Source organism: Balaenoptera borealis, assembly GCF_965194805.1.
Source record: "Balaenoptera borealis genome assembly, chromosome: 2".
Lineage (NCBI taxonomy): Eukaryota > Metazoa > Chordata > Mammalia > Artiodactyla > Balaenopteridae > Balaenoptera > Balaenoptera borealis.
This window is the reverse complement of record NC_138867.1, coordinates 64,426,786-64,438,793: the sequence shown is the minus strand read 5'-3', so window position 1 is coordinate 64,438,793 and position 12,008 is coordinate 64,426,786. Positions and strand designations below refer to the sequence as shown.

Here is a 12,008-nt window from a genome sequence, read left to right as displayed (position 1 = left end):
CAGCTGTTTAGGACAATCTTCTAGAATTCCATGTAAATGGAGGCACAGTTTATACTCTTTGTCTGGCATCTTTTGCTCAGCACAATTTTTTATAAGCTATTTAATCAGGATTTAATTTACATACACTATGTTCAAGTGAATCCATCTAAAGTGCTCAATTTGATGAGTTTTGATTGCTGTATACACCCAAGAAACAACCACTACAATCATGATACAAAACATTTCCATCACCTCCAAAATATTCTCGTACTACTTTGCCATCCATACCTTCTCGTACTGCTTTGCCATCCATACCTTCACACATATACAGGAGGGTATATACCCTCCTGTATATGGCTTCAACTTAGCATGACTTTGACATGTGTCTGTGTTGTTGTGTCTATCAATGGTTAATTCCTTTGCTTTGCTGAATATTATTCTACTATATGGAAATATCACATTTTGTTTATCCATTCACCTGTGTATGGTAATTTGGGTTGTCCCAGTTTGGGGCTACTGGAAATACAGTTGGCACGAACACTGGTATGTAAGTCTTTTTTGTGAACAGATGTTTTCATTTCTCTCATATAAGTAGCTAAGAGACAAACAGCTGAGTTGTAAGGTATTGTACAGTTGACCCTTGAACAATATGGATTTGAACGGCATGAGTCCACTTACATGCAGATTTTTTTCCCCATAAATATTACAGTGCTACAAGATCTGCTGTTGGTTGAATCCACAGATGGGGAACCACGATCTGGAAAGCCACTTTGGGACTTAAGCATCTGAGAATTTTGGTATCATTGGCGGGTCCAGGTCCTGGAACCACACCCAAGGGTTGTTCAAAGATCAACCATATATGTTTAACTTTTGAAGAAAGTGCCGAACTGTTTTCCAAAGTGGTTGTACCACTTTAAAATTCTGTTAGCAATGTATGAAAATTCCAGTTACTCTACATCCTCACTAGCCCTTGGGAGGGCCAGAATTTTTTCACTGTACTCACTTCAATGGGTGTGTAATAGTATCTCACTGTGGTACCAATTTGGATTTCCTAGATGAGTATGTTGAGCATCTTCACATGTGATTATTAGCCATTTCTTTGTGTCTTTTAAAATATTTAGCTCATATTGAAAATTTTGGGGTTTTGTCTTACTGAGTTGTACAGTTCCTTTTTCAGATGTACTACAAGTTATTTTCTCTCAGTGTGTGGCCTGCCTCCTCATTTTCTTAATCTTTAAAATAGCAAAAGTATTTAATTTTAATTTTAGTGAAGTCCAATTTTATCTTTTTTTTTTTTTTAGTTTTTGGCTGAAGTTTTCTGCATCCTATCTAAAAAACCTTTGCCTTTCCTTCTGAATGATTGTCAAAACTTCCTAGTTTTGTTATAAAAGTTTTATACTATGAGCTTTATGTTTGGGTCTAAGATGTATTTCAAATTAATTTTTGTGTATGGTATAAGATAAGGAAGCCTGGACTTCATTATTTCTATATGGGTATACACTTCTAGCACCATTTGTTGATGAGACTATTCTTTTCCCACACTGAATTGCCTTGTCACCTTTGCAGAAAACTAATTGACTATATAACCACAGGTTTATTTCTGGATTCTGTTTAGTTCCATTCATTTACACGTCTATCCTATACTATCACCACAATGTCTGGATTTCTCTAGCTATTTTATAATTGGTTGGTTAGTTTAAAAAAAAAAAAAACACCCTACTGGAATATTAATTTGAATCTACAGATCAGTTGATAACTGACATCTAAACATTATTGATTACTGTTAATAGATTATCTTCCAATCTATTAACATGGTCTATCTCCCATTTATTTAGGTATGCTTTAATTTTTCTCAGCAAAGTCTTATAATTTTTCAGTATATAGTCCTTTCATATATTTTATAAAATTTATCCCTAAACATTTCATGTTCAGAGATGCTAATGTACAAGGCATTTAAAAAATTTTGATTTCAACTTCATTTCTGGAAGATAGAAAATGCAACTGAATCTTTAATACTGACCTTGTAACTAAACTTACAGATTATTTCCAGTAGCTTTTTTAGATTCTTAATTTTTTTTTACATGTGTGATCACATGATCTACAAATAAAGAAAGCTTTACTTTTTTTCTAATTTATATATGCCTTTTATTTTTTTCTCGCCTTATTGAACTGGCGACAAACTCCAGAGAAATATTGAATAAAAGTTGTGGGAGCAGACAATCTTACCTAGTTACCAATCTTAGTGGGGGAAGAATTCAGTCATTCACCATCATGTATGATGTTAGATAGGCTTTCCATACATACCCTTTATCAGCTCAAAGAAGTTCCCTTCTCTTCCCAGGTTGCTGAGATTTTACCATGGATGGGCAATGAACTTTTTATCAAGTGCATTTCTGCACCCAGACATGTTGATTTTTTTTCCTTTATCAATAATATGGTGAGTTACATTGATTAGTTTTTGAAATGTTAAACCGATCTTGCCTTTCTAAGATAAACCCTAATCACAGTATATTATTGAATCCTATTTTTCAATATTATGTTAAGGATTATTGCATCTACATTCATGAGGGATGTTTATCTGTAGTTTTCTTTTTTTCTATAATGTCATTTGATTTGGATAATGCTGGCCTCAAAAATGAGTTGGGAAGTGTTCCCTCTTTTAAATCCTCCAATGATCCTTTACCTGGCCTTGGAGTTTTCTTTGTGAGAACGTTTTAAATTATGAATTCAACTTTGTTAATATAGAGCTACCACATTTTTTCTATTTTTTCTTGACTCTATTTTGACAATTTGCATTTCTCTAAGAAGTGTATCCATTTCATCTAAGTTGTAGAATTTTTTGGCACAAATTTGTTCATGTTCTCTTACTAGCTCATCATCATAGTTGATGGGGCATTTGAGGGGCAATGCAGTAAAATACGATTTTTACCTTTGAAAATGTTAACAGTTTAAGAAATATGTTGTCTGTTCCTCCTCACCTATACTCTGCTTCCCAGGGGAAAAAAATGGAGTAATAAGTGACGCGAGTGGACAATACAGCCTGACAAGAAGGTTCAATCCATTTGCTAATGTTAATACTCAATACAAACCATGATATAATACGAAAGCAAAAATTCACATAGATTCTGATAATCAATGTTAAGCTGTATATAGATTATCTCAGCTAAACACTGCAGCCTAGTTTAGAAGTAGATGGGGCCTCCATGTATATCATCCAGTTCATCCCTAGCCTTCCAGTCAAGTTTTCAATGGACAAATATCTATAGTTCATTTTTTAAAATTGGAGGAAACTGTAGTGTCTAAAAATTCTTAGTTACTAGTTACCATTTTACCCAAAATGCCAAGTTTATGATAAAACTGACTTAACAACCCAATATTTTTCAAAAGTATTAATAAAGAAGAGTGTGTCAATTATGTGACAGTCTGTGCTGCTCCATATCTTGACTCATTAGTAAAGGGAAAAAGACACACAAACATGCTTTACCTTGTAATAATTTTTCAAATATTATACTACTCATTCTTGCCCCCAAGCATAAAGTTTTCAGAATAAGTGGCAATTTCCCAGATATAAATTTCGTAAATAATGTTCCAAATTCACGCATTAATGCACAGTTTTTTAATATCCTAGTTCAGCAATATTTCCATGTGAATTAAACACAGCAACATTGATTTGAGGTCAGCTATAAAACCAAACCCTTAACACTTGCCTCAAAAAATGTAATATATATTTTACACACAAAAGTCAAATGTCATGAATTTTAAAGCTGTACCATTAATGCCTTGTAACTTGCAAAACAAGGTCTTCCCAAAACAAATGTTCTCAAAACTCCTGCTAAAGAAGTCTAAGACTAGATAATACCCAAAACATTAAAAGGGAGACAGGAGTAGATGGAGAGGGGAAAAAAAGCACAGGAAAGGGGGAAAAATGGGAATCTCAATGTACTTACAAATTTCCTAGGTTTTTCTCAGCCCTGGCTACTCAGCAAAGTCACCTTTTCAGATGCTTTTAAAATGAGGTGTTCAGGCTCTATGTATCACAAAGCTACCAAACTAGAATCTCTGGGGACAATGGATCAGATATCTACATTTATAAAAGCTCCTCTAATAATTAAAATGTATAGCCAGCCACGCTGAGAACTATGAAACAGGCAGGTTACTATTTAGATTTAAAAAAAAAATACCTTGATCTGCTGTCTTCGTAGCATGGCAAGTTCTCGCATGTCTCGGAATGGCTGTAGTAAATACTGATAGAGTTCAGTTGTGGCTTCTGCAAGGCTGCTGTAGGCTTCATCCTCCATCTGATACAAGTCCAGAAGTTCTACCATGCTCTCTGTATTCTTGTGCTTATCCAAGAGCTGTGGAACAAGAAAATTTCACTACAAAGAAATCCAACTGTAATAGCCTATAAAACTTGCAAACTCCCTATCACCTCAGGACCTTGGAACTCTGAAATGCAGAATTAAAGAGAATGAGGAGCACTAACTGCTTTCATCACTTATCTCCATGCCTTAGGTGTCTTACTACAAGACCACTGCCTAAAGCATCCTTTTCTAACTACTGTCACCATATTATTCCTGTTCTCTGCATTTTCTGGAATTCCATACTATCTGCCTACCCTTAACTCTTAAAATTTTTTTCCCAGCATCTAGTAGCTTTCTTCATATTTATATAATCATTGCTAATCTACAAAGTAGTTATCAACACTTGCCAACATTATTTTACTAATTTCCCCAAATAATCTTGCCACTCTTTTCCTCCCCCAAATTTGGAACATTCCCTCAAAAACTTCAACTCATGCCTATCACTTCCTTCGAAATCTAGGTGAGAACACCCCTCAACTCTACTGAAGAGTTTAAAACTGACTATAATAGATTTTTATAACTTTCTTACTTTGCATTCCTTGGTACTCACGTGTATATGTACGTTTATAAAGATATTCATTCATTTCTCAACAAGTTAGGACTGAGCATCTTAATACATGTTAGGCACTGGGCATACAAAAACATGGTTCCTTTCTTCGGTTTGCAAAGCAGAAATAGAGAGACAGATGCAGAGAACAAACGTATGGACACCAAGGGAGGAAAGTGGGGGTGGGGGGTGGGATGAACTGGGAGACTGGGACTGACATATATACGCTAATATGTATAAAATAGGTAACTAATAAGAACCTGTTGTATAAAAAAATAAATTAAATTAAAAAAAAAACATGGTTCCTTTCTTCATGGAGTTTACTGTGTAGTAAATAAACAAACTAAATAAAGTTTTAAAAAATTACAAACTGTGATAAATGCTATGAAAATTATTACCTTTTAAAAAGTAAAGAATAAAAGTAACACAATGAAACAATGGGTGCCAAGAGAAAGAATAAGAGGTGGGAAGATGCTGAAAAACTATGACCTAGTTCAGAGCAGGTTAGAGAGAAAAGGCTATCCACGGAAGCTTAAGCTGAAATTTAAAGAACCTTTGAATGAACCATGTGGCAAGACACTATTTTATTTTTATTTATTCATTTTTGGCCATGCTGCATGGCTTGCGGGATCTTAGTCCCCAGGGATTGAACCCAGGCCCACGGCAGTGAAAGTACCGAGTGCTTACCACTGGACTGCCAGGAACTCCCAGGACACTATTTTATATACTTATTCTTGGTGCCCATTTACTTGGTGACAGTCTCATCTCCTCAAAAGCACAAAATTCTGCTATTCTTTCTCATACCTAAAGTTTCCACTACTATCCTCTTTCCCAGATTCTTGCTTTGGTTATCATATTGTGTTGTACATATTACAGTTGACCCTTGAACAACTGTAATATGGGGTTAGGGGCGCCAACCCCTGCCTAGTTAAAAATCAGCATATAACTTTACAGACAACCCTCCCTCCCAATCCACAGTTCTGCATACAAACAAGTATTCAAAAAATGAAATACACAGGTATAAATCTAATTATGTACAGGATCTATGAGGAAAATTACACAACTCTGATGAAAGAACTCAAAGACCCAAATTAAATGGAAGTATTCCACATATGGATTGGAAAACTCAGTATTGTCAAGGTGTCAGTTCTTCCAAACTTGATCTATAGGATCAATGCAATGCCATTTAAAGTCTCAGCAAGTTATTTTGTGGATATCAACAAATGAATTCTCAAGTTTATATGGAAAGGCAAAAGATCCAGAATAACCAACACAATATTGACGAACAAAGTTAAAAGACTGACACCCTCCATTCAACTTCACTAGTTACTATAAATCTACAGTAATCAAGACAGTGTGGTATTGGTAAAAGAATAGATCAATGGAAGAGATTCCAAAAGTAATCCCACACACAAATAGTTAAGTAATCTTTTGACAAAAGAGCAAAGGGAATTCAATGAAGAGATCAGCCTTTGCAACAAATAGTGCCGAAACAAACGGACATTCGCGTACGAAAGAAAGAAAAAGAAATCTACAGACCTTACACCTTCCACAAAAATTAACTCAAAATGGATCACAGACCTAAATGTAAGATGCAAAGTTATAAAACTCTTAGAAAATAACACAGGGGAAAATCTAGGTAAGCTTGGGTTTGATGACTTTTTAGATATAACACAAAAGCACAATGCTTTTCTACTCAATTTTTCTATAAACCTGAAAGTGATAAAACAGTCTAATAACTTTTAAATGATAGCAAACCTATTTAAAGTCATAGTTTTATATTTCACTGTATGCATGCTTTTTACTTTTTAAATAAAACCGAGAATCATTAAAAATAAATCCGTAATATCCAATTAACACTGATTTTCATCCCTGTTAAGCCCTACTGTTTTAAGGTGATCAGTCCAATCAAACAATATCTTTCTGCTTTGTTAACAAGTAGTTTTCGGTAGGTTGGTTTTGTTTGTTGTTTGTTTTTAATAGAGGTCCACTAGAAGAAAGAGAATCAATTCAAACATCAGAGATTTTAACAACAGATAACACATAAATAATTTACAGATGCAGATAGAAGGCCAGACCAAGTGGGATCTTGCTTTATGCCGAAAGCAAAGAGATGCCATAAAAGGACTGTTGTTGTTTTGTTTTTCCTTCAAAAACCTCTCTGGTTCCAGGGAAGCATTAGGGAATAAATACTTTCCCAAGTAAGGGCATCTTGATTTTTATTCTGAAGGATAAAAAGGGATAAACTAGGCAAAGTGTAAAGGGAAGACTGGGTCAGAAAGACAGAAGGGCATTTCCCTGGATACCATAAAATAAGGTTTACAAACTGGAGTAAACAGAGAAAGGGAACATAATGAAAGACAATTCTGGAGACACTAACATACATGATGGACCTGAGTTATACTACAGTGGTGAGAAGGGGCACCAGAGTGGATGCAGATAGATCAGTTCATAATCTCCTGGGTCAGTCCATGTAAGCCTAGATTGGAGGAAGAGAAAAGCAAAGATTTAAGAAATGCTTTGGAGATAAAATTAACAGGACTTGATGAAAGAGTGGATTTTCTCTTTACCCTTAGATCTTTGATATTCATTGATACAAAGAACACAGGAATAGAAACAGGTTTTTAGAGGCAAAAATTATGGATTCAGAGACACTGTGTCCAAAGTGTTTTTTAGATATCCATTAGGAGAGGTCATGAAGGGAATGCAAAATGTCCAAGATAAACCTTATCTTTAAGAAGTCTACAATCTAACTAGGGAAACAAACAGACATGTAAGTAAAATACTGATTGTAGAAGACAATCACAGTTCATAGTGGGCTAAAGCAGCTGAAAAAGATGTTCTAAAGCTAGGATTTGAACTGGGTCTTGAAGGATGGGAAGTGCTAGACAGGTGAAGAAGAGCAACCCAGTCTGGAGAAATCACATGAATAAACGCGTCACATATTTGAATCCTGGATGGGGGGACAGGGGTGGCAGAGTGTCACCATGCCCTCTGAGGTAGGGGGTACACACTAGTGAGCAGGACATCACATTGAGACTGTAAAGGCAGCACATTCTAATAAGCAGTGAAACCAATGATGAAGTAGAAAAAAAGAATGATGCATTTGATCAATGGGACCTGTTTGATTTTTAGTTTACAAAGTTAAACTTATCTAAATAACCATATTAAAGTCATGGTCATTTAGTACCTGGTTACTTGAAGCATGGTCTGGGATCAGCATCATCTGATTACTTGTTAGAAATATAGAACCTCAGAGCCCACTCCAGACCCCCAGAATCAGAATGAGTGATGAGTATGCACAGCAAAGTTTCAGAAGCACTGCTTCAGTAAACACCTTATATGGCCACATTAACTACAACATGAGGCAAGAGTCTCTGTAAATTATACAAATTATGTAGTCCATTTTCAAACTGAGAACTGTAGAATTATGGTATGTAACATTTTTTTCCTGGATCTAAAATCATTTTCCCTTCTCACTCTTTCTCTTACTATTTAAGTATTATTCTATTTTAGCTCAATTAAAATTAAGCCAAAACTCCCATTTCCTATGGTTCAGTTCCCTATTAAAGCATTTTTAGCTAATCTAAGAAAAAAAGTTACTACTGAAGCCAACCCCAGAATGATCTTCATCTTTAGAAGACAAGTACAGGGACTTTCCCTGGTGGTGCAGTGGTTAAGATTCCGCCTGCCAACGCAGGGGACACGGGTTCAATCCCTGGTCCGGGAAGATCCCACATGCCGCGGAGCAACTAAGCCCGTATGCTACAACTACTGAGCCTATGCTCTAGAGCCCGTGAGCCACAACTACTGCAGCCCGCGTGCTGCAACTACTGAAGCCCACATGCTGCAACTACTGAAGCCCGAGCACCTAGAGCCCATGCTCCGCAACAAGCCACTGCAATGAGAAGCCCGTGCACTGCAACCAAGAGTAGCCTCTGCTCACCACAACTAGAGAGAAAGCCCGCATGCAGCAACAAAGACCCAAAGTGGCCAAAAAAACAAAAAACAAAAAAACAAAAAGAAAAAGAAAATCCTGTTTAAAAAAAAAAAAAGAAGATGGGTACAAAGAGACAAAGTCAGCCTGGCCTTACCTCCAGCCCTGGCCAGGATGTTACCTCTAATACATGGGCCATTCAATGAAACTGGATGTTTAAAAGCAATAACCCACCCCCCCACCCCTGGCAAATACATTAAATAAATAAATAAATAAGAATAAACAAAAAATAAGAAAACAAACAAAAAATAAAAGCGATGGCCATTAAAATCATCAAATTAACTCCCTTCATTCTGATGTGTTTACTCCTTTTTTAAAAATTATAATTTAGCCTTTTACTACTATAAAGAAACAGTGAAATGATCATGAAAATATTCCAGTTCTTTTGATAGAATTCTATTAATTTAAAAACTAGCAATTGAGAATCCCAACTTAGAATAAACTGAAAAATCACAAGAGAAATAGAATTCAGTAAGGTGTTATAATTTACACACAGAAACCAACAGCCCCTTTCATATTAAATACAAAACAACCAGCCAGGATTCCATCTGCAACAAAACAGAAAAATACCTAAGAATAAACTTAAACCTTTTAAGAGCCATGTAAATAAAATGTTAAGGTACAAAAAAACTAAGTAAATAAATGGAAGAGTAAAAATAAAAATATCAATTCTCACTAATCTATAAATTTCACATGGTAATAAAACAACCTCTTCACACTTTCATGGCACAAGAAAAGGCCAATTTTAAAGTTCACATGGAGGGGGTGCCTTCAAGATGGCAGAGGAGTAAGATATGGAGATCACCTTCCTCCTCACAAACACATCAAAACTACATCTACATGTGGGACAACTCCTACAGAACACCTACTAAACACTGCCAGAAGACCTCAGACTTCCCAAAAGACACCCTCAGGTGACCTACCCACAGAGGTGGGACCAAATCCAAAGCTGAACTGCAGGAGCTAAGTGAACAAAGAAGAGAAAGGGAAATTTCTCCCAGCAGCCTCAGGAGCAGCGGATTAAATCTCCACAATCAACTTGATGTACCCTGCATCTGTGGAATACCTGAATGGACAACAAATCATCCCAAAATTTAGGCAGTGGACTTTGGGAGCAACTGTAGACTTGGGGTTTGCTTTCTGCATCTAATTTGTTTCTGGTTATATGTTTATCTTACTTTAGTATTTACAGCTTATTATCATTGGTAGACTTGTTTACTGATTTCACTGCTCTCTTCCTTTTTTAATTTATATATATATATATAATTTTCTTTTTTCTCTTTTTGTGAGTGTGTATGTGTATGCTTCTTTGTGTGATTTTCTCTGTATACCTTTGCTTTTACCATTTGTCCTAGGGTTCTGACTGTCCATTGTTTCTTTTTAGTATAGTTTTTAGTGCTTGTTATCATTGGTGGATTTGTTTTTTGGTTTACTTGCTCTCTTCCTTTTCTTTTTTCTATTATTTTTTTAAAATAATTTTTTCTATTTTAATGACTTTATTTTATTTAATTAATTATTTAATTTTTCTTTCTTTCTTGTCTCCCTTTTCTTCTGAGCCATGTGGCTGACAGGGTCTTGGTGCTCTGGCCGGGTGTCAGGCCTGAGCCTCTGAGGTGGGAGAGCCAAGTTCAGGACTATGGTCCACCAGAGACCTCCCGGCCGCACATAATATCAAACGGCAAAAGCTCTCCCAGAGATCTCCATCTCAACGCTACGACCCAGCTCCACTCAACGACCAGCAAGCTACAGTGCTGGACACCCTATGCCAAACAACTAGCAAGACAGAAACACAACCCCATCCATTAGCAGAGAGGCTGCCTAAAATCATGAGTTCACAGACACCCCAAAACACACCACCAGACGTGGTCTTGCCCACCAGAAAGACAACATCCAGCCTCATCCACCAGAACACAGGCACCAGTCCCCTACACCAGGAAGTCTAGACAACCCACTGAACCAACCTTACCTTCTGGGAGCAGACACCAAAATCAACGGGAACTATGAACCTGCAGCCTGGGAAACGTAGACCCCAACACAGTAAGTTAAGCAAAATGAGAAAACAGAGAAATACGCAGCAGATGAAGGAGCAAGGTAAAAACCCACCAGACCGAACAAATGAAGAGGAAATAGGCAGTCTACCTGAAAAAGAATTCAGAGTAATGACAGTAATGATCTAAAATCTTGGAAATAGAATGGAGAAAACACAAGAAATGTTTAACAAGGGCCTAGAAGAACTAAATAGCAAACAATGATGAACACCACAATAAATGAAATTAAAAATTTTTTCTAAAAGGAATCAATAGCAGATAACTGAGGCAGAAGAACGGATAAGTGACCTGGAAGATAAAATAATGAAAATAACTACCACAGAACAAAATAAAGAGAAAAGAATGAAAAGAATTGAGGCAAATCTCAGAGACCTGTGGGAAAACATTAAACGCACCAATATTCCAATTATTGGGGTCCCAAAAAGAAGAAGAGAAAAAGAAAGGGACTGAGAAAATATTTGAAGAGATTATAGTTGAAAACTTCTGTAATATGGGTAAGGAAATAATCAAGTCCAAGAAGCACAGAGAGTCCCATACAGGATAAATCCAAGGAGAAACACGCCAAGACACATATTAATCAAACTATCAAAAATTAAATACAGAGAAAAATATTAAAAGCAGCAAGGGAAAAGCAATAATTAACATACAAGGGAATCCCCAAAAGGTTAACAGCTGATCTTTCAACAGAAACTCTGCAAGCCAGAAGGGAGTGGCAGGACATATTTAAAGTGATGAAAGGGAAAAACCTACAACAAAGATTACTCTACCCAGCAAGGATCTCATTCAGATTCGACGGAGAAATTAAACCTTTACAGATAAACAAAAGCTGAGAGAATTCAGCACCACCAACCCAGCTCCACAACAAATGCTAAAGGAACTTCTCTAGGCAGGAAACACAAGAGAAAGAAAAGACTTACAATAACAAACCCAAAACAATTAAGAAAATGGTAATAGGAACATACATATCTATAATTACCTTAAATGTAAATGGATTAAATGCTCCAACCAAAAGACACAGGCTGGCTGAATGGAAACAAAAACAAGACCCATACATATGCTGTCTACAAGAGACCCAC

At 36.2% G+C, this 12,008-nt stretch overlaps 1 protein-coding gene across 4 annotated transcripts in view; it reads right to left on the bottom strand.

Moving 5' to 3' along the window:
* The window catches only part of JMY (junction mediating and regulatory protein, p53 cofactor), a 79,342-nt gene that overhangs the window by 38,104 nt on the left and 29,230 nt on the right, over positions 1 to 12,008 (bottom strand). For all 4 annotated transcript variants that reach the window (XM_082375890.1, XM_082375888.1, XM_082375891.1 and 1 more), the window contains exon 2: positions 4,161 to 4,334. In XM_082375890.1, coding sequence (XP_082232016.1) covers positions 4,161 to 4,334 — 174 coding nt within the window. The remainder of the gene's footprint in view (positions 1 to 4,160; positions 4,335 to 12,008) is intronic.